The sequence below is a fragment of the Scatophagus argus genome, chromosome 20 (assembly GCF_020382885.2).
Source record: "Scatophagus argus isolate fScaArg1 chromosome 20, fScaArg1.pri, whole genome shotgun sequence".
NCBI classification, from domain to species: domain Eukaryota; kingdom Metazoa; phylum Chordata; class Actinopteri; family Scatophagidae; genus Scatophagus; species Scatophagus argus.
The window spans coordinates 9,525,289-9,548,500 of NC_058512.1; the positions used below are offsets into that span (position 1 = coordinate 9,525,289).

Genomic DNA, 23,212 nt, shown 5'->3' on the forward strand with positions numbered 1-23,212 from the left:
TTTCTGGTAAACAAAGGAGATCTAACTCTTTAACAAACGGTCTAAGTATGTGGAGGTTATTTCCATGATGTTGTCAGACACTTAACACTTGAATAGCAATCTGTGCTTGTGTGGACGCACACTGACAGGTCCCATTTGCCTGGAAGGATCAGATTACAGCCTGCATGTGGCTGCAGCAATTTCACTGGACCAAGGACTGGACCAATTTCAAAAATTACTGTACAGTTAATCACTTAGATAAAGTTCGTGGTGGAAAGTGTGCCACTGTATGTGTACGTGTGTTTGTGTGTGTTTGTCTGAATATGAATCCAACACACACACACACACACACAACTATCAAGCCAGGAAGTGCAAGCTTTAACAACAGCAACCTGTTCCAGTAGAAAGTCTTCTGGTTATTTGATCTGCTATATCACCGAGAAGGATGAGAGCACAACCTGCTGTTTGCTTCAGGCTATAACAGTTAATCAGCTACTGAAGCACCGTAGTGTAGCTAAGCTGCACCTCATGTCCCATCATACCAAACCTTGGTTCACTTTAAACCTTTAATCGATATTATTCTTTGCTCACCACATGTCCTCTTTCCTTTGTCACAGGAATCGTGTAAGAGCTCTGACTACACACCATCTGTGTGTTTCCTTTAACCTATGGTGATCAATTAATCAAGCTTAAGCTTATTTTACTGTTGTACTTTTTGTAAGTCTCGCTGGATAAGAACATAAGCCAAGAGCCTTTATTAAGGGGATGCAAAGAGATTAATACAGTTTGATCTATCTCTGCTGGTTAGATGTTTTGTACTTTAATTATTGACAATAAAAATAAAAACCTGGCTTGATAGTTAGTTTTATTAAATCACACTACTGACTACAAGATTTCATCAGGTTTTTATTTTTTATACCAAGTGATAAAGCTGAAATGCGCACCACATTGATCCAGCAATTTCAGTCCTTTGCCCCTTCTTATTATTTTAGCTTAATCCACTTTTAAATAGAGAATACTTAAATAAACATGACAGATCCATTTCAGCCACAAGCTGACCCAATGAACTTCTGCTTATTCACAATTTAAAATAGCTGTGTTTGGTTTCCTGGTGTAACCCCTCCCCTTTCTCCTCCCAAGGCATTGTGCTCTGAATGGGTGTCGCATTGAAACCTGAAGTGCACCAGCAGGTTTGGTCAAAACACCTGTGTATCGTGTGTGGAAAGTCACAGCTCTGAAGCAGTAACACTGAAATGGACAATTGGAATAAGTCGGCAAAGATCGCTTACAAGCGGTGGAAAAATCCTGATGTCAGGTAAACCAACAAAATGATTTGATACTGTCCTTTACTGTGTACTTCCTCATATGTCTGTGATGTTTATGAGAACACACTCAGGGGAAAAACCTGGCCTGCTGTGTGTACATACCAGTCTGTTTACACAGGGCTTGTAATGTCCCTATTTATACTCTATATACTACTTGAAATCAGCCTTTTTGGCTTAATAATGTCTGAATTTCTCCTTTTCATGTGCTGACATTTAGAGGTGAGGCATATTTTGTGGGCCGGAGTGATGAAGACCAGGGCACAGACAATGAGATCTGCACTATCGCCTCAGCAAGAGTCGACTCAGGGGGAAGAGAGTCTGCACTGACATCTAGATTTTATAAAACTGAAGGTTTGTAGTGGTTTATACATATTCTGATATATGTTATATATATTATTTGTCTGCTTTGTTTGGACATGTAAAAAACATGCAATCAAGGTTGTTTTTTTAATATAAACGTATGCTTGAATTTGTGAAGAAAAGATGGAAGACAAAAATATACAGTAGTAGTGTGGATCAGCTGATCTAACATAAGTGATGGAAAGGGTATTTTGATAATTTGCCTCAGTAAAAGTAGTAATACCACAATGTAAAACCGCAAAGTAAAAGAACAACCTAAAAAATGAAAGTACTAATTGTGCAGCAGAAGGAGTTCTGTCAGGGTTGCATTGTGATATCATATTTGATAGAGTTGAAAACTTTAAATGGACACATAACCAGTAACCCTAGTTGTGAAAGGAATGTATTGTCCTCAGTCTAATCAGCTTCTGCTGTTCGGAATGAGATATTTATCACCTCTTTGAGTGTTGTTTTTAAAACGCTGTTTATCAGCATTGTTTAGAGATGTGGCAGTGAGTTTTGAATGTGTATTACCCAGTATTTTAACATATTAATGGCATGAATTCATGTTTGGTTCTTGACTGATTACAGTGAACATGCAGTGACTGCTTCGGCCTTTTTACAGAAACCTTTACAGTAGATGATGCACTGGAGGCCATCGGCTTTGGCAAGTTCCAGTGGAAAATCTCTCTCCTCACCGGACTGTCATGGGTAAGATCCCTAGCACAACTAGAAATGTCTTCCCTCTGATTTCCAGATACTGACCGTCTCTCATGTAACGCTCGGCCTCTCTGAGAGCAGATAGCTGATGCCATGGAGATGATGATCCTCAGTATCTTGGGCCCCCAGCTGCACTGTGAGTGGAGGCTGCCCAGTTACCAGGTGGCTCTCATAACGTCGGTAAGGTCTTCTCAGACAAGTTTATTCTATGGCTTGTTGAAATGTTTGGAAATATTTTACCTTTTTTCTTCCCTCAGGTGGTGTTTGTCGGGATGGGGATCAGTTCACCTCTATGGGGGAAATTGTCCGACAAGTACGGCAGAAGAGCAGTGAGTGTCATTTGGATTTTTACATGTATGATTTAGAGACTTCTGTGCGTTATTTGATGTTTAACTCGTGCTCTTTGTATGTGTGTTTGTGCTAAACAGGGCGTGACAATTTGCATGTGCTGGACTCTGTACTACGGCCTGCTGAGTGCCTTTGTTCCGGTATATGGCTGGCTCTTGGTCCTCAGGGGTCTTGTAGGCTTCGGTATTGGAGGAGCTTGTCAGTCGTAAGTTGATTGGTTCCTCTTTATGCAACACATTGAACCCTTACTGACAGACTGACAGACACATTTTGATAACCATGAAATGATTTGCAACTTACATTCGGTCTCTTTTTTTAGGGTGACTCTGTACACAGAATTCCTTCCCATGAAGGCAAGAGGGGCCTGCGTCATGCTGATTGCGGTACTTTTTTATTGAAGGATTTTTACTGTATTCCAGTATTGATTCATTAATCATATTAATTATGCCGCGTATTGATTTTCCTATGATTGACATGTTTGTGTGCATCAGATATTCTGGGCAGTTGGTGCTGTGTTCGAGGTCCTGCTGGCATTGTGGGTAATGCCCACTCTCGGTTGGAGGTGGCTGCTAGGCCTGTCCACTATACCAATGGCAATATTTATTTGCTTCTGCTTTGTAAGTATGTTTGTAAGTATATGACCGATAGAGACCCCTGCAATAAAAAGCAGCTGGGATAAAACTGTCAGTTGAACTCTGTGTTTCACAGTGGCTGCCTGAAAGTCCTCGCTTTGACATGCTGATGGGAAACGCAGAGAAGGCCATAGCAACTTTGTCGCGCATTGCCAAAGAGAATGGCAAGGCCATGCCTCAGGGGAAGATGATCGTCTATAATCAAGTGAGGTTACAGATATGCAGGTCAGAAAAAGATGTGTCTGATACAATGATTAGCTTCTGATATTAATAAAAGCACCTCTGTTTTTGTCATTTTAATTTCACAGAATAATCAGGGATGGATCAAAAATCTCTTCTCTCCCCAGTATTGGAGGACTACTCTTCTTCTGTGGTTTATTTGGTTAGCTCGAGTTATACATTTTCTACTTTATTCTTTCTATCAACTTTTTACTATTTGTACTTTTTTTTATTTAGATTTTTTTTTTTTTTTTAAATAATTGCTTAATCAATTCTGGATTAGCAACCAGAAAAAGCTGTCAGCATTTGGGAAACCCAGGGGTTTGTGGTGTGTGTCAGCTGCATTGTGATGATTTGACTAAGTTAAGATTTGTTGGGGAACATGCGAGTACAGTATGAACTGTAATGATAAGAGCCCAGTGTCAAAATATAGTTTTTTGTTATTGCAGCTGATCTTGAACTTGAAATTTATAAACACTTGTATACTTGTATTTTTTGTTATATTTCCAACTGCTTGTGCACAACTTAGCTTGTAGAACATTGTACTGTTATGTCATCCAAAGGTTTGCAAATGCTTTCTCCTATTATGGTCTAGTCCTGTTGACAACTGAGATGTTCCAATCTGGAGATTCATGTGGTGGTAAGTAATTTTAACATTTGTCATGCTGAATTTAAATTTTGAACAAATACCAAATTCAAACTGTCGTTCTTCCTTATAGCCACCCAAGGGGCCAAGGTTGATCCGAGTTGTAGTCTTGCATGCAAGTATTTGACATCAGCTGACTACAAAGACCTTTTATGGACGACCTTGGCTGAATTCCCAGGTAAATTGTTTCCTATGAACATTGCGGTATGTGACTGAAGCTATAGGTTAAAGACCTTCATGACACTGTTCATAACAGAGGGCTCCTCCACATTTCTTCATTATCCATCCACAGCGAGATGACGTGGATACGATTTTGGTCCAAATCCAAAAACTGATGGATTTTGTAAATTAAGTTCTATGCTTATAAAATTTGTCACAATAAAAAAAACCATCTTAACATTTTAAGTATATTTAAAGTCTTGTTTGATATAAGGCTTATTGATATAAGCTCACTTTTGTCACACCCCAGCCTTGCAGTGCTTAAGGATAAGTGCTAGATCGTGATAGCGTGGCTTAAGCTGTACAAAGTAATTCATTCTCACTGTGTCTTTACAATGCTTGACACCAGATTGTAAGATATATCTTTGCCGTTTCATGTTTGTTTCAGGTCTTTTAGTTGCCCTAGTTGCAGTGGACCGCATTGGCAGGAAGAAGAGCATGGGACTGTGTTTCTTCATGTTTTCTTTGTGTATCCTGCCCTTATATGCTTGTATTGGGAGGTAAGTTTGTCTCTGTATTATTTTGTCATGTGGGAATAACAGCAAAACATTAAAACACCAGGACTGACCTCACATTCTCTGTGTCATGTAGGTTAGCTCTTACAATCTTCATCTTTATTGCCAGAGCATTTATCTCTGGAGGATTCCAAGTTGCTTTTGTTTACACACCAGAGGTAGGTCTCCATAGCGTTTTTACCACTTTAGCATAAAACATATTTGTGTTTAGATCATCAGAACTGGACAAAATGTTCTCTTGTTAGGTGTTCCCTACAGAAAACAGAGCCTTAGCAATGGGGACTTGCAGTGCAATGGCCAGGATCGGTTCCTTGATTACCCCCTTTGTGGCACAGGTATGCAGATGTGACCGTGTCTGTTGGTACTTTCCTGAAAGAGAACTTAAAGATGATAAAAACAAGTTGCTGCACTGTTCAGATTTCACTCTCCTTCACATTAGTAAGCTTGTCTTATCCGCCTGGCTCCTCAGTTTTTGTGTTTTGGTTCTAGGTGATGCTCAGAACATCAGTGTATTTGACCTTGTCGATGTACTGTTGCTGTTCTCTGCTGGCTGGCATTGCGTCGTTGCTCTTGCCCATCGAGACTTTGGGCAGGGGTCTGCAGGAGTCCAGCCTTGACCAGGAGGCCGGAGAGCAAAGGACCACAACAACCAGCCAGTCAAACAGTACATCACTTTCATATGACCAAAGGTAGATCAACCAGAAGGAGTGAGAGAAATAGAAAAGATATTTTGTCAACTCCCAATTGCCTCTTTAACTGTGGATATCGGAGCAACGATGAGTGAAGAACAACAAGGACAATCTCATTACAGGCTGGGAGTGATAATTGAGGGTAGGCCTACTTCCCATGTCTAATGAGAGCGGAGGCACACTTGTGCTTGGACTGGTTTGTTTACCCTCTCTTCCATCTGGGCCATGAGAAGCAATAGAGGGATATTTTGGAAAATGATCCACTGTGAAGGCTCTGCTTAGAGCTACACATTTTACAACTTGAGACTGAGACGTTCATTTTATACTGTTATAAAAATGACTTGTATGTATATATGTAGTCATGTGCCTTTTTCTAATTAAAGTTGTTCACTTTGCCTCAGGCTCTGGTTTCCTTTTTTTCATTTAATCTAATTATTAATGCTAAGTGAACTATTATTCTGCTCGGATGTGAAAATGATCTGTTTCCTTGTAGTGAAATTAGAGTAAATTGAATAATTTTATAAAGCAAACCATTAATTGTTTTTAAAATTAGTAGATTAATCACCTATGGGGGAAAATCGTTTGGCGGTGTCCTACTCATGAACCTCGCTACGTTTCATAACACAGGCACAACATTATTTCATCAACATTTGTATTTGGGAGTTCCTAGTCTGGCCAGTCACCTTGACAACATTGGCCCAATGACAGCGCGCACGCGAACTAGGCCAGCCAATCACAGGCATCCGGCAAAGCTGCATGTCATTTCTGCCCCGCTTGCAACCTGCACCGTGTTTTGTTTGTCTGTCTGCACACCAGTGATGAAATCTCGGGGTTTGCTACTGGCTCGGTACAAACGAAGGAGCCTTTAATGACTTCCCGCTCATGAGGACTCCGGTAACCGCAGAGGACGCACGGAACAGGACTGAAAGGGAGCACCACCGGGGCTGTGCAGTCAGGTGCTGCTGGATGAGAGTCTGACTAGGCATTTTCTCCCCGGTGACAGAGACAATCTCAGCGGCGCATCTTCCCACATCCTCATCCCCTCCCTTCTCCTCTCCTCCTCTGCTGCCCTCCAAGGCTGCAGCCCACCGACCATGGCACTGGTGACTTTGCAGCGCTCTCCCACCCCCAGCGCAGCATCCTCGGCCAGCACGACCAACAGCAGTGCGGGGGAGGTAGGTGGTTCAGCCGGGGCTCGGTCTTTGTGTACGCGGGGTATGAGGAAACGCCGCTAAAGCAGCGCCTGCAGGAGCCCGTTTCACCACAGGCTGTTCAGTATTCCTGCAGAAAAGGCTAACCTAACTTCCGTCATTGCTGTTTGCGTGTGTTATAAACTTGATTTACGGTTGCATTGGTATCAGCCGAGAGGTGTTTGGGGCTGCTGTGGTAGCGGATTTGTAAACAAAATCCTAAAGAGGTGAAGGGGGGGCTGGGTTTAGCTGCGTTGCACTCAGGTTGTTCTCTGTCGTTATTTGTCTTTTATTTTGCTGTAATGCAGCCTCAATATTGGGGGAGGAGACTTTAAAGGGGTATGACATCAATTTTTTTAGATTCATGCACAGTGTATACCCCTGGACAGTTCAGTCAAGGGTTCACAGACTTGCAGAAATCTGAGAGGAGAAAAAAAGGTGAGATGTTAGGACTCCTTGGCAGAATTTAAATCCTATACATGCAACACATCACACAAAAAAATATCAGTCAATATTCACTGTCCACAGATAAACTAGTCCAATATTGTATTACATTGCAACAAAAAACTATCGGATTTTCTAGCTTTAGAAAACCGCAGTCAGATTTATTTTGTGACAATGAGAAATGAAAAGTAACATTAAACTTTGTGGAGTTTGAGGCCGTGAAGCAGGCTGCGAAATGAAATCTTAGCAGCAAACAAAGTCAAACATTCAAATATGGAGCAGTGCCAGATTAGACCTCCCAGTGAAATCATAACATCGGGGTTAGTGCTCCAGTTTCTAGTTTTAGGAAAGTGGATTACATGCTCTGAAGTAGGCTGACTGAAAAAAAAAATAAATAAATAAGCAGTGACATTCTTCCTCTGGTGATAAGTAGGGTTTTTAATATCATGTTCTGTGTTAGAGCAAGCTGGAAGGAAAAGTGGGTGGGTGTGATGTTTTGGATGTGTTTTTGCTGAACTTAGGTTGCCTTCATCTGTTGTCTCTGTGGGACATTCACAGCAGATGAGATCACAGCAGTGACAAACAAGTACCAGCAGTTGGCGCTGGCACTCTGTAGTCCAGCTGCTTTGTCCTCAGAATTCACTGGCACTACTGTCCCATGTTAAAGATTTAACTAAACATAAAGGTATCAAAGTCCAACCAGTCTGTGAATGAACAAAAAATACAGAGTTTTTTTCCCATAGTAATAATGTACCATGTTCATAGTGAATGTGCTCCCGATGCACAAACAACAGCTAAGTGTGCATGGAGGCTTGCTTCTGCTGCAGTCTTTATTCTGTGCCTTTTATCTGTCTTTCAGGATTTTGGAAGCGATGACGACCGGAAAAACAATCAGAGGTAGGATGTCTCCGTGTTCGAAGATGTGCAGAGATTACGCACAGATGTTTTGTATTTCTGACTGGGGATGTGTTTTTGTGGTCACTGGGCCTTCTGAATCCGGATGTGGTGGCAACAAGGGGAAATACCAACAGACAGTTTTGTCTCAAGCTGTAATTTTCAGTATCTGATTGTATTTGAGACGGCAGTATTACCTCAGAGAAACAACCCACAGGTTCATGTAAAGGCTAAACTCCCCCCAATGTTCAGACACACTTATTTTCAAAAGGGGGTTGAGCCTTACTCCTTTTTTAACATAAATATTTGTAAAGCATTAGGAGGGACTGCTACACAAGATAAGATTTTATTGCATGGGAAAAGCTGGAAGTTGAAATGGATGGCAGGCGTGATGAACACGGTACTTTCCACTCAGTTTCGCGATTGGATTTTCAGTTTGTTGGTGATTGTTTATATAACTTGTTAGTGCCAAATGTTTGTTGCGCAGTGGATTCTTAAACAGATATAATGGTTCTCTAATTGGAACAAGGGCTGAAACAACACACAGGTTTGGCAAAGACAGTACACAGTGAAACAGAGTGTCAAAGATGCCGGCTGAATTGATTATTAAAAACTATTTTAGCAGATGATGAGCTGCTTATCTTGTCCTCGGTGCTGATGTTCTCATACATTATCAGTTAAGACAGCTTATTTTCTCTAGTGGCCCTCAGTTTCTCACTGTTGTCAGGAGAAATAAAAAGCCTTTTAAATGTTTCCTCTGCTCAGTTACGTAACCAAAGTTCATAATCGATTGTTCCTGCTAGGTCACAAAGCTTTTCTCTCATCAACCGACGTCACAAAAAGTCATCATTTGTGTCAGCGAAGCCCTGGCACACACTCCTGTCTTTGTGTTCACTGTGTGTGTGTGTGGGGAGGTCACTCACAGTTGAAACAGTCATGTCATGCCTCGTCTGCAGTGGATAAATGAGGAACATGTCATTGTGGCTCAGAAACTCATCAGCATGGTGTCTGAATTTAAGATTCTGCATGTCAGACTTCAGATTGACGCCAAGTAACATTTCCACCGCCTACCAGTGCTTGCATGAATGATGGTATTGTGGTAGAGTGCTGCATAGGGAGTGCTGCTGTGAAGAGGAGATGGGGACCAGAAACTGAGAGGACAAGGAAGCATGGGCGAGGACCTGAGGGCTGAGATGGTGAGAAAGCTGTGGGAAAGAGAGACGACTTGCCAGACCACAACCACGATGAGACAAGTTAAATATGCTGCAAGCAGAGGCTGCTGACTCCGATCGTGGACAGGAATATGCAGGTGTGGAAGACAGATAGAAGGATGTTAAGAGGAGGAGACCACATTGGAGTTTTCTTTGTCTTAAACTGTAAATAGTCCGCTAACTATTCGCAGGATGCATCTGGTTGTGAAACCTTCACATAAAGCCATGTTCACCGTGCTGCCTCACTTTGTGGAGGAAGCTGCTCTGACTCAGAGGGAGATCTGTCGCATGTAAGTTCAAACGGCGGCGCGAATAAAAAAGTTGACTTGACACTCGACAGTTATGATGAAACCTTCCATTTTTAGGACAGTCAGCCACATTTTGAAGCTTGAATTCGGAGAGGATTTTTTTTGGGAACTACATCAGTCATTCTTGCTGATTAATGATCTATTTTCCCATAAGGAAAGGACTGATTGAACTTTTATTAAGACTTTGAAGCTGTTACTTTGAAATCAACAAACCATCCAAACCTTATTATATCACTCCAAGCATCTTCTCAGAATTACATATTCTGTACTTAAATTTGAAGAGAAATAATGATACCACGTACCAGTGGAGCTGAAACAAAAGGCCTTGTGATGGTCCCACTCAGTCATACCAGCCTTTGTGTGTGTGTGTGTGTTGGTTAATCAGGGGGAATGAGAGTGCGGTCAAACAAAGCCGCACTCTGTTCTGTGTGAGAAAAGATGCTAAAGCTCTCCTCCTGCTCGCTGCAGCCTCTGTAACAAAGTCGTGACCTAGAAGTGCTGCGTCCAACACAGGTTGGACAGGGGACAGAGTATTAAAGCACATTTGGATAGTCAGGTCAGCCAACCCAATCAAGTAGAGTCTGTTAATCATGCTGTAAAAACACAGGGCTGTAAAAGTCACTGCATCAGGACTCTGCTGACTTTCAGCCTCTGGTGAGCCTCTTGTCCTGCTCAGTGAACCAATGAGGACTTAATAAGTATGCAGCCTACACCTGTCTGCTCACTGTACGTACAGTATCCTGGCTGCAGCCATTTCATGTCCCCGTCTCAACTTTGCTCATCTCAATTCTTAAACGCTCTTCATGAGTTAAAGTGTGTTTTCAAGTTAGGTTTTCAAGCCAGCAGAAAATAAATCAGAAAATGTTACCGTTTAATAGTTCGTCTTTTTTCAACAAAAACTGGTTCTTTCGTTCTTTCAACTGAGCTTCTCAGTTCTGGTGAGTCCTTTGATGTCCTCCAGCGTCTTGCGTGATAGTCAAGACATTCAGTCGAACAAAACATGCAATTTGAAGACATCACCATAGCAGGAAATTGTGACAGGCATTTTTCATCATTCTGTGATTACAATCAAGGTTGTGTTATACCAGTGAAAATATAGAAACAGTAACAACGACTAAATAAATTCTTTAAGGAAGAAGTCAGAACCTAAAAAATCCCACCATGTCAGCCTAATAATTAAGCCTAAACTAAATGTAAGGTTGGGACTGTAGTTTACTTCCAATATGTGAGAATCATTTTTGGTGGAGTATTGAGGGTCTGGTGTCTGTAACAATTTGTGTGGTTATATTTTGAAGTGGAGTCTGTGTCTAGCCTTGTTTGAGCTTGTGTCTTGTGTATTGAAGTCCTGCCCTCGTTCTTCCCAGCATAACCAGGACAGGGTTGTGGTGTTGCAGAAGGGGGTCAGCGGTGTAACACAACAGGTTTTTACATACGTGAGGTAAAGTTGAAGCTCTGTGGAGACCGTGAAGATGATGTTGAGACAAAACATCTCCTGTGAAAAGCAATAGCAATAATCTCTGACTCGGTGAAAATGGATGGTCAGCATTTTAAACTTAAAATTGAGGATTTCCTGACCTCACTTGATTCCCTCTGTGGTTAGAAGGAAGCAGCAGGAATGGTTAAACTGGTATAACCAGATGTGAAGATGGAGTGCAGACTGAGAACTGTAAACTGTTCTTTGAATTTCTTAGCCAATTTATTTTCCACTTCTGGTTTTTCCAGCCTCAGCGAGAGCTTCTTCATGGTCAAAGGAGCCGCCCTCTTTCTCCAACAGGGCGGCAACGCACAAGGGCCAAAGACCCCGACCCACCACAAACATGCAGGTAGGACCACACACACATGCACACACAGAAGAAGCTTTGTTTCTTGTCCTCTCCACACGAGCTCCACACAAAAGACAAAAAAATTGGATTTGCTGAGGTGGCTTTTCTCTCTCTGGGTTGGTCTGTGTTTATTCTGAACTGTTAGGAAGCCTTACCTAGCTGGGTCTGACTGAGCCAACGTGAGCATGAGGGATGCTCACAAATCATTTCAGACACGGCCCTACAACGGATTTATGCAGGTGTTATTACGCAGTCATCATGCCGTGGTTTGTCTGCACGTTGGATCTAAAAATAAAAATGTTCTGTGAGTGTTTAAATATCCATCAGTGGGTTTCTTTTACAGACACTCACTGTTGACGAGTTTCTAATCTGACGCCCGTGTCGAAGTCTAAAGTCATTTCAGGACAAACACGGGACAAGTCAGAAGTCAGTCGGCATGTGACTCAGGTGTTACTCAGTAACGTGTTATTTCAGCACAGCTGGGGGGGGTCGCAGAGTTCAGATTTGCCTTCATTGAGAGAAATCTGCAAACATATTTCCTCCCACTGGAAAAGAAAACCAACAATGAATGAACAATAGAAGAGGCTGAATGATCAGTTTGTAGTTGACCTTTGTTTTGTTTTTTTGTTTTTTTCCAAGAAATTTCAGAAAGAGCCTCTGTGGTCAGTGATTTAAGTGTGCATTCCTTTCTCTGTGTGCTAAGTCTGAACTTGATCGTATTTTTCAGCTTATTAAAGGCAGCTTTAGTTATTTAGTACAGTACCCATTAAAGCTTCCAGTTCAGACATCAGGAATGTGATGATCACCTTGAGCCTAATCAGTCTCAATGCTCATGTCACTTTCAGGTGATTTACCTCAGCACCTGCAGGTCATGTTTAAGATCCTCCGGTCTGAAGATCGCATTAAGCTGGTCAGTATAATACTCATACACCCACTTCATTCCTCATGTAACACTGTGAAGCTTATAACTTAATTTAGTAAGAAAGAAAATTACATTTTCATTTCCAACATTTTTCTTGCATAATCTCCTTTCTTCCCACAGGCTGTACGGTTAGAGAGCGGATGGTCAGACCGCGTGCGCTACATGGTCGTTATCTACACCAACGGCCATCAAGATACAGAGGAAAATATCGTCCTGGGGATGGACTTCACAGACAAGGACAGGTAACTCATCTCTCTGCAGCCTTACATTTAATGCAGTCTAATCTGATGATTAGTTTTGATAAAATGTTGTTGTTAAATCTTTGTGATCTACAGTAAAGATTGCTCCATTGGGATGGTGCTGCCACTGTGGAGTGACACCAACATACATTTGGATGGGGATGGGTAAGTTTCAGTTTATCCCGTCATAAATGATGGAAGAGAACGGTGTGTTTTGGCACCTCTCTGCCTTTTAGGTTTTACTGCCCACCAGTGGCAGAGGAATGAATTACATGCATTTCTCTCTGTGTGTGAGAACTGTTCTTGCTGACCTGTTAACATTGTCTGTGTCTCTGTATGCTGGAGGAATGTTCCACTGGTCGTTGTCCTGAATAGTCCCATGAATGAGTCGTGTCCAGTTTGTGTTTACACCCCCCCTCCCCCCGCCATCACTCTTCATCTCCATCCAGACTCAGATTGATCTTCCTTCTCCTCCTCTTCTTCACCAGAGGCTTCAGTGTGAACACAGCGGGGCGGTCCCATGTTTTCAAGCCTGTATCTGTGCAGGCCATGTGGTGAGTGAATCCTTCATGTTTGCCGGGGATTACTGAAGTGTGTGTGTGTGTGTGCAGTGTGGTGTGTGGACAGAAGGAAAACACAGTGCATGCTGGATAAATGTTGTCTTGGATTCTGACTTTAGGTAGAGCAAAACAGCCAGTTTTTAGACAGTGTTGTTTGAGTTAATTTGAGTGTTGTATTGCCCATAGGGGTACTGCTTTATGCCTGTTTTCAGTGTGAAGGTACAGTATGCTGATACAGTGACCATTTACAGTGACCACAGGCAAAAAGGCAGACTTTGTCCAGCTGTGAGGCTTTGAAATCCAAGATAAGTTGTCACAATATTATTTGGAGCTACTATTTCTGTCACGTGTAAGTAAGAGTGTTAGAGATTAATGGGATTTCTTTGTTGCTGAAAGTTGGGACTTTGGGATTGTGTAAATTACAGCGTTTAAATGTTTCTCAACTAGTTATCGAGTGGAGGGGTTTAACGCTGCAGACAATCCCCCTGCCTCTGTGTAAGCACTCTTGATCACACTGACATCCAACAGTTTGACAGAACTTGGCAACTCTCCAACTGTCCCTTTGTAGAAGCTTTCAGCCTCACAAATCTGCCAAATTCAAATGTATTTAAAATAATGAAAATGTTCATTTTCTTGGTTGGACATTTGCTGATGATCATTGTGATGGCCTTTCGGGCCTCTCATTACACTGTGACTTCCGTCAGTCTTGCTACATCTGCTTGCCACCTGCTGGTCACTTATGAGAATTACCAGTAAAAAATTACATATCATTTTCTTCCTGAGAGGTGATTTCTTATTGGCCCTGCTCCTTTCACTATAAATCCATCTTTTTGATGGCCATTCCTTTGCTCTGTGCTACTGCAGGTCTGCCCTGCAGGTCCTCCACAAGGCATGCGAGGTGTCACGCCGGTTCAACTACTTCCCAGGGGGCATTGCTCTCACATGGATGGCCTTCTATGAGAGCTGCATCACCTCAGAGCAAAGCTGCGTCAATGAGTGGAATGCTATGACCGACCTGGAGACTACCCGGCCCGACTCACCCACCATGTTCGTCGACCGGTGAGACTCTGCAGGACCGCTTCCTGTCGTGCAACAGTTTTAGTTATGAGGTGAAATGTAATGTAACTGGTGGGAAGACCAGGCTATAATGTGTTGAGGTGTTCGCAATACTCTCACCTGATGTAATTGTCCTGTATGCCAGAAGAGGATTTCACATATGTCTGATTTCAAGTAACATTTGTGTCACATGGCCGAACAGAACAACTAACGTGGCCGCTTTGTGTACATCCTCAGTCATGGAATAGATTTCAGTGCTTTGGACACCAGCTGTTCTCCTTTTGTTACTGTGCTTTGTTTTCAGCTGTGGAGACATGTTACAGTGTTAGGCTAATGTTCACTCAGAAAGGAGCACTGATGTGTTGACTCACTATGTGCAGACCGACCGAACGGGAGAGAACAGAGTGTCTCATTAAAGCCAAGCTACGCAACATCATGACGTTTCAAGATCTGGAGAACATCACCTCGAAGGAGGTATGTGCCAAATCAACTCCTCAACAAAAGAAAAAGATACGACTGACTTCCCTGTTTTATGGTTGATGTACATGTAGAATCCTGCAAGCTCATTTTGCTTGTCACTTTTCTTCCAAACTGCATGACAGACTTAAGCTTTAATGAATTCCGGTTAAAGGCAGTATGGAAACCTTTTTAAATATCATGTCTGTAAGAAACTGTGCATCTTTGCTTAGTAAGTAGAAACAGGATGTAGAGCTCTATTGTGTTTTTGTTTTTTAGAAAGTAATTGTTTCATGTTGTGTCCTCGTCGTCAGATCCGTAACGAGCTGGAGCAGCATATGAGCTGTAACCTCAAAGAGTACAAAGAGTTCATAGACAACGAGATGCTCCTGATCCTGGGTCAGATGGACAAGGCTACACTTATCTTTGAACATGTTTACTTGGTGAGAATCTATTTTCTGTTTTGAACCCTTTTTACTTAACGCTATTTTTGTGTATTTTATATCGCACTTTTATAATAGTTTCTTCTCTTTTCCTCCACACTTATGCCAAAATACTGTGATGCTGTGGTTTATACATAAACAGTTATTTTGAATAAGTTTCGTTCTTGTTGCCTCTGCAGGGCTCTGAGTGGAACGCTTCCAATCTGGAAGAACTACGTGACTGTGGGTGAGCTGATAGCTAAATAGTAACATAACATGTGTTCCTACTTAAATCCAAAATGAATCCTGTATATTAATTCTTATACAGGGTTGTATAAAAGCTTTACACGTACAGTTTTTCCTCAAAGTTGCTAGTTTATGTAAATAAGATATATTTTTCTGTTAAATCTAGTTTGTGCTTGAAGGATTTGAGGATATACAATATGAAATTAAGGTGTTGGTTCAAAAAGCAAAGTGCACTGTGGGAAAAGTGAGATACACAATGTGTCAGTGATCGTGTTGGCCAAAAAGAGAGAGTGTTTGTTCACATCTAAATGTGAAAGTGTGCCGTGTCCAGTACAGCAGGCCAGGAACTGGATCTGCACACATTCAATAAACTGAATAAATGACACTCAGGCTTTGGCACACGAAGAATAAAACTTTATCGAGTTAACATTCCTCTGTTTCACTCTCAGTCCGTAATCTGATCAGTGCAGCAGTGTTGGTAGATATTAAGTCTGATTCTCCATGTGAAACAGATTTGTTTCCATTTATGTTGCGTAACAGTTGAACTAATAATCACAGAGGGGGGGAATACTAACATGCTGTCGTTTTGCTTGCAGAGTGGGTTACATCCTGAACGTTACCAGAGAGATTGACAACTTCTTCCCAGGGATGTTCTCTTATCACAACGTCCGTGTGTACGATGAGGAGGCAACCGACCTGCTGGCCCACTGGAACGACACATACAACTTTATTGTCAAAGCCAAGTAAGACCCTACATGTGAAAATAAACCAGCGAGCTGTTGCTTTTGGGGGAGGGGTAATGTGAGAGTTGAAGGAGGAAATGTACAGATTATAAAACTGCAAGAGTCAACAAAAGTGTACTCCAACAGCACTTTGGCATTCGCAAACGAAGTTTCTGTGCCAATAACAGAAATAGAAATAACTGAAATGGTGAAATCAGTCTTGTTGCCATGCAGCTGTGTACACATGAATTAAAAAAGGTAAAAACAAACATGAATAAAGCTGAAGTTGAAACACGTTGGTTGGTCCATGTAATTTTTTTTTTCTTTTTTTTTTGTGTCCAACAGGAAGAACAATTCCAAGTGCCTGGTGCACTGCAAGATGGGGGTGAGCCGGTCTGCCTCTACAGTTATTGCCTATGCAATGAAGGAGTATGGCTGGTCTCTGGAGAAAGCCTACAACTTTGTCAAGCAGAAACGGAGTATAGCTCAGCCAAACGCTGCTTTCATGAGGCAGCTGGCCGAATATGAGGGAATCCTGGATGCAAGGTAACTCGGGATTACTCTTCGCTCAGTGAACTGCAGTCATCTGAAAGTTGTTGTTTTTTCACATCTTCAGAGCTGATACTGATTACACATGGCTGCTCTTTATAAAGTAGTATCCCATGCTGCTGGAATTAAAAATTCTAATCGTGCTTTATGATGTGTTTATCACTTATCATAAACAATGGTATATTTTGCCTTCACAGTAAACAGCGTCACAACAAGCTTTGGAGACCTGAAACTGATGAGGAGGGGTCGGACGATTTGCAAGCCTCTGGCCACAGCACCGGTGGGGAAGAGACGCCAGTGCTCAGAGAGGAGGAGGCCTGGGGAGGCTGCGGGGCATCTCCCTGCAGGGGTATGGGTCTGGAGATGGAGCCCCTTGACTCTCTTAACTATAATTATTATTTCAGACGTTTGTCAGACTCTGCGCTAGACAGTGAGCCTTCCACCCCAGTGCGGGGTCCCCCTCTGCTCGGTATGGAGAGAGTTTTCATTGAGATTGAAGACGTGGAGAGAGATGCCCTATTGGAGGATGAGGGTTTCCCTATGGCACATTTGGCCCTGCCTGGCGAGGGCACAGCAGCTCAGACATGCGGGCGCCTTGATCCCCTTGAGGACATGAGACTGAGGCTCGAGTTCAGCACTTTGGAGGAAGAGGATGAGGAGGAGGCCAAGAAAGAGGAAGCTGAGATGGCGGCGTTGGCTCAAACACCTGGAAATTCAGATGGGAAGAAGGCAGTGGAGGAGGGCGAGAGGATGGAGGAAAGCCGGTTAGGCCTAGCCAACCTGAACACCAACAACAGCAACCGCCTTGCTGCCAAACGCAGCTGCCCTGCAGCTTTTGACGTGAGTTGAGACAATATAGCTTTTAAAGGGGGTCATGTTTTGTGTTTAACAATCTTTTTGTAACGCTGCTTTTATTTCTGAAGCATCAGTAATGTTAGTATTTTTGCATTTGAAATATTCTGCCTGAAGCTGACCATATACCGTGTTCTGTTCCAATGTTACTCCATTTAGGACAGTGCTAGCACAGGAAACCCTTTAAAAGTGAAGCCCTCCTATCAGTCCTGTAAAGACTGCCTGCGTCTACCACAAGGGCGCCGCTGTGACCGTCCAGCAGGAGGCCGTTCTCACCGCGTTAATCCCTCCCGCCACTGCACTGTCCCCACCATATGCATAGATCCACCGGGGACCAATTTTGCCTCCATACCAATTCTGCACTCACTGCAAGCCCCTGCAGTCGCCCCACCTAACTTGGTCCAGCCCTGTAGTCCTCTGTACCGCTGCACCACCTGCACCCCCACCTGCGTCCCAACTGTCCCACTAGCCAACCGGCAGAAACTGCTCTCCCCCATGAGCTGTGAGGAGACGCCTCCTGACCGCAGCTCAGTGGAGACGGAGGACATGGACGAACCACCAGGGGACGAACAAATGTCACGGGAGGGCACAGGGGCCATTGGTGAAGCTTTAAAATTACATGCCGGTGCTGCAGTGGAGCTCCAGCTGCAAATGCCAGAACTGGGGATAGAATTTGGTCTGGAACTGATGCAACAGAGGGCAGAAGGACTTGAGAAGCTGCCAAGTTTGAGCATGGAGGGCCAGCTTCCTGTGGGGTCCCTGCCTTAATACAGTGGTCCAAGCATGGATGAGAAGGAGGAGGAGGAGGCTTACCACTGCCTCTGCCGGGTACACTATGATGGCTGTGGGCTTTTAGATCACTGCCGCTGCGGTGTCGTACCAGAAACGAAGTTCTGCTTTGACCTGTACAGTCATGTCCTGGCCTCATGGCCGCACTGTAACAAGCTGCAGCAGCCCTCTCTGCATTAACAGACAGCATCCTGTCATCGTCTACTGGCATTAAGATCCAGATGAGGCTGACTGTTTTGAGCATATGCTTAAGGCCTGAATGCTTCGGGTAAGGACTGAACACGTTCCTGTGTGCTCCACTTGTCCCTCAGACTTGACTGATCTCTCCTGAGCCTGCTGGCCCTGTGCTACATACAGAATCATCGCTCCTTCCCACAGTTGAGTGGAGATGAGCTTAATGCTGCCATTTTACCCTCAACAGGCAGGTTTGGCATATTTTTAAGAGAGGACATAGTGGTGGATTCTAAGAAAGCTGTTGCAAGCACTTTGATATTTATGGAAAGAAAAATACCTGAAGTAACATGCTTATGTCAGTGTACTGTATGTTTTTCAATCCGACTCATCAACAGTATCCATGAAGGAGCTCAATGAAATTTTGCAGTTGAGCTCATTTGATTACATTCAGTATCTCTTCATGTTACTGCTGGTGACTGAACCCTCACTTGTCTTCACTGATATTTCTCTGCTGCAGCTGCTTTTGCATCACAAGGGGCTTTTCATGTGAAAGTGTAATAATATTTACAAAGGTTGTGAGCATATGCATCGTACCTCAAACCACAAGCATCTCGGGACTGTTTTGGTGAAAGACTGTTTGTTTTTGTTTTTTGGTTTTGTTTTTTGCTCTCTGCTCAGTGACTTTTTCACCCTGGTGTCCTCTGTTAATGTAATCATGCACTTAAAGCTCTCACTTTAGCCTTTGTGCGACTTTGCAGTATTACACAACACACCTTCAACATGCTTAGACAGAAAACATTTTAGGATCACCTTTAACTTTTACTGACAATTGGAAAAAATACATTCACATTTGTCAGTTTAACTGATAATACAATTCAATCAGATGGAATCAGATAAATCGATTGAATTGAACCCCCGCTGATGAAAAGAAAAGGAAACACTTAACAAATACTCATAAACTAAATATCAGTTCTTGCCGTGACCAAAGCCATATCATATTGCCAGGAGCAGTTAGTCATTTTTATTATTTTAGATGGCAAAGAACCAGTTTCCTTCGATGTGCTGTACATACATTTCTTACTTCCTTAGCCAGCTTACATCTGGGAAAGGAAGTGTTTATCTGAGAGGCTCTCGTCATAAACAAGGCTAACTCTGTTAACTTCTTGGTTACACATTGAAAAACTGCAGACTACCTTTATCTCAATGCAAACCTTTGCAAAAGACACATTAATCATGTCTATATTTATCACTTCAGTACAACTCTAGTATCCATTCACACCACTAACATATACAGTCAATGATTCACACATACATATTTCAGATATTTTAATCAAATGAATCTGAGAACACACACACACAAAAATAATCAACAATATGTTGTGTCTTTGTGAGTGTAGTTCATTTGATTTGATGATAATTGGACAGATGCTGCTGTTAAATATGTTGACAATTTACAGGTTTTGTGACATAAAATTTGAGTTATTTTTTCTGATTTTCAAATTACTAAATTATTTTTTTTCTACTTACCGTGTGAAATTTAGAAAGCATATTCTTAATTTGCAATTCTAGATATCCATAATCTTAAACATCAAATAAGTCTACCTTATCAAGAAAAACCACAAACGTTCACCTTTCTGACTTCGACTCTTCTGCCCCTGCAAACAGTCTTTTCCTCATTTGTTATGTTTCCATTTTGTTCATGTTCAGACAGCTTGAGGCCTGTTTTGTTCAAATTGTGCCATTAATCCAAAGTTGCTGTGCCACAGGGTGTCACTCTGTCTGGTTGATGTTGTGTTCTTACTGTTTTCGGCACGCTGGGTGTGCTACTGAATGATGCATGCGTGTATGCAAGAAAAGCACATGCAAAGCAAAGTGTTATGATTGTGATCTGAGTGGTTCAGGAGAAACGAAAACTGTACAAAGAATGAATGCAAATTATTTAATCCTCTATAACCACAAGGTGAGTTGTTGTTTCTTCCAGTAGAAACAAACAACAACAGTGCATCCTCTATTCCTTCTTCTCCTCCCTTAACTGGATCCCAGAGAGCTGCAGGTTTGCTCCACTAGTTAGATTTAAATAATTTAGTTTTTCCCCTCACATGGCGATTTAAGCATGATGTAACATAAGGCACTGATCTGATACTGCACACAGTTCAATAGTCACAACTGCCATAAAATTATTTAAGAATTATTGCAGCTATAAGATTCAAGAAAAGTAGTGGCAAAAGTGAATCAATCTAAAAACAACAACTAGTTCATTCTTACACTTCTAACTGTGAGCACTAGAGGTGCTGTGAGTCTTCATGCTGTGCTACGCTAACAAGCCGCTGGCTATAGCTTTGTATTTAATGACACACTTGATGTTCATGTCATCTAACTCTCAGCAAGAAAGCAGATATATTTCCCAAATATTGAACTCTTCCTTCATTGTATTATTAATAAGATTCCAATTGAAGTTGTTCTCAGTTTGTTTGACAGGTGAGCCTGTTCAGTGTGTGATGTTACAAGCACTAAATCCTCGTATTTCCCAGACCACAGCACTATGCTTGGTTGTTAGCTTCATTTGAATTTGTTTTTGTATTTAAGTGCCTTAACCTTGGCCTTAGCTCTTTCACAAAACATCATAGGCATTGCAAAGTTTCTGTGAGCGTGTTGATGGTCTGGCTTTTTTGTACATCACTTTCCCCTCACTCCCAATAATAACCCATTGTCCTTGCAATGTATGACTCGGCACATAATCTAATGTATGCAAACACACACGCAAGATCATGCACAGCAGCCTCCTCCACCCCAGTACACACATACTTGATGGACTTCCATTTATTAATAGCCTATAATAATACTGTATTTGTTTGATATTGTTGAAACTTGTGGTACACTGTATTGGTTCAATAGCTGGCTGAAGAACCTTACTTGCTGGAATGAGAACTATCATTTACAAAACATTAGAACAGGATTACTTCAAAGTCTTTCAAATTGAATAGTCTGTATATATTTTCTCTACATTTTGCTATTGAGTACATTAGCTTGCAGATGTGGCCAATATTAAGAAAAGCACTGATAACGCTACTGTATATTGAGAAGTACTCATAATTAAGTTCTCGTGTTTGTACCACAGCAGGAAAAAAAAAAGACTTTGGTCATCTCTAATTTAGGCAGATGTCTTGAGGCTCTAAAAAAAATGACAATGACTGAATTTTTTTATTGCATTATTCCCAGGCAGCAGTTGTGAAAATGACAATCCCATTTCAAAGCCAAGCCTTGAGGACTTTGTGAGGAAGGATATTAAAGTCAAATTGGGGATCGAGGCATCTATAGTGTGTATTCATAGAGCACAAGTCTGCCCCATAGCATGTGAGGTTGAAACAAATGGATAAAATGCAGAACATGAAAACCTACCTGGGAGTACAATTGTGTTACGCAAATGTTTTTTTGTTAACTTTTGTGTACTGTACTGTACATTGCCGATGTTCATGTGTAATGCACTTATTTTTTTTCTTTTCTTTTTTTTTTTTACATTTTGTTAAAATGATGTCGAGGCTAATGTTTATCATGGAAATAAACAGTTTCCTCTGTACAGTCCGTTTTTTCAGTGCAACTGAAAACCTGCGCTGAGCTCAGCAGTTATCATCACACTGTTTTCATTGTAGTGACAGACTTCAGTGGAAAGAAAGTGGTTTGTATTTAACATCTGCTGTAGAGTCTTGAAATGCAACTGTGTCTAAAAGGTTTTTCTTTAATCATACCTTTACTGCAATATACTGTGTACCTTTGATCATATGAACTGCCTCTGTCTTCACTTGCCCTTTTAGCTGAATGGACAGGCCAGAGAGCTCTCTTATTGAGTTAGTCAAATGAAGTCAGTCTGACATCACGGGGCAGGTGACGGCTGAACAAGGAGAAGATCTCCCAGAAAGACAAAGTCCACCAAGACGACAGGCAGGGAGAACAGCAGTTTTTAACATCAGCCTGTGTAAGTATCTACTTAAAATCTCTGATGATTAATGTGAGTGTAATTATACAATTTATTCGATAAATTCCAAACCAGTTGTTTTAAGGCAAGTAAGAATGATCAGTGTTGATTGTCATGGTAAATGCTACAGTAATAACAGGTCAGGAGGAGAAATTAAGTGTTAAAACTCAGCTTAAGGTCAACATTTTGTAACTCAGTAACATAAGAGTCTTTATTTAACGAGTCCAAATGTGTCATGTCTGCTTTGCATATGGTGATACTGTACACTGGTGTAGTTGCGTGTGTTATACAACCCAGAGACATAGCTTGTTATGAATAAGAAGATTCTTAATTGACACACACAGTCATTTGTTGTCTGGCTTTAACTCGTCCCTGAGGATGAGTTACGAGTTCATACGCTGCATAAACCCATCATGCCACCTTAAAGTAGAAGCACATTTATCTTTTCATGACCCCAAGTCCCGCCTTGCAGAACGCTATGAAAATTTTACTGTCAAACTAGATTATGTGTGGGAATATCATCCTGTCATGCTGACTATTTAAATTTGAGCTTATTACATGTCATGTGCATAATGCTCTAAAGAAGAGGCACGGTATTCTGATTGGAAAACTTATCCTGAGACTGGGCTAATAAATTGTGTACTCAAAGTCACAAGTCTCTGATAAACTGTGTGCTTGACACAAGAATGGGAAATGAAAAGAGAGAGAGAGAGAGGGATGAGGGAGGGAGTTTCACAAGCCAATGTCACAG

At 41.9% G+C, this 23,212-nt stretch overlaps 2 protein-coding genes across 8 annotated transcripts; both read left to right on the forward strand.

Moving 5' to 3' along the window:
- The first annotated feature begins 1,115 nt into the window (after positions 1-1,115).
- On the forward strand, positions 1,116-6,026 carry LOC124051944 (synaptic vesicle 2-related protein-like). Its single transcript, XM_046375759.1, has 17 exons — positions 1,116-1,294; positions 1,522-1,655; positions 2,269-2,354; positions 2,445-2,543; positions 2,621-2,692; positions 2,792-2,916; positions 3,031-3,094; positions 3,203-3,328; positions 3,420-3,548; positions 3,652-3,725; positions 4,126-4,202; positions 4,282-4,386; positions 4,816-4,927; positions 5,019-5,100; positions 5,188-5,277; positions 5,432-5,631; positions 5,754-6,026. The coding sequence occupies exons 1-17, from the start codon at positions 1,233-1,235 to the stop codon at positions 5,794-5,796; spliced, it is 1,680 nt and encodes a 559-aa protein (XP_046231715.1). The 5' UTR covers positions 1,116-1,232; the 3' UTR covers positions 5,797-6,026.
- A 333-nt stretch (positions 6,027-6,359) lies between these two features.
- Positions 6,360-22,064, forward strand: ssh1b (slingshot protein phosphatase 1b). 7 transcript variants are annotated; one of them, XM_046375754.1, is made up of 17 exons: positions 6,731-6,806; positions 8,125-8,162; positions 9,234-9,468; positions 9,562-9,660; positions 11,401-11,501; positions 12,347-12,411; positions 12,544-12,665; positions 12,759-12,827; positions 13,151-13,216; positions 14,087-14,281; positions 14,659-14,752; positions 15,049-15,177; positions 15,357-15,403; positions 15,999-16,145; positions 16,470-16,670; positions 16,871-17,513; positions 17,685-22,064. In XM_046375754.1, exons 4-17 carry the CDS (start codon positions 9,563-9,565, stop codon positions 18,291-18,293), a joined length of 2,586 nt encoding a protein of 861 aa, XP_046231710.1. In that variant the 5' UTR covers positions 6,731-6,806; positions 8,125-8,162; positions 9,234-9,468; position 9,562; the 3' UTR covers positions 18,294-22,064. The 7 variants fall into 7 exon arrangements, with proteins under 7 accessions (XP_046231708.1, XP_046231710.1, XP_046231707.1 ...); XM_046375755.1 differs by lacking the exon at positions 6,731-6,806 and having other exon boundaries at positions 8,148-8,162; positions 9,263-9,468; XM_046375752.1 differs by lacking the exons at positions 9,234-9,468; positions 9,562-9,660 and having other exon boundaries at positions 6,360-6,806.
- Positions 22,065-23,212: the final 1,148 nt, after the last annotated feature.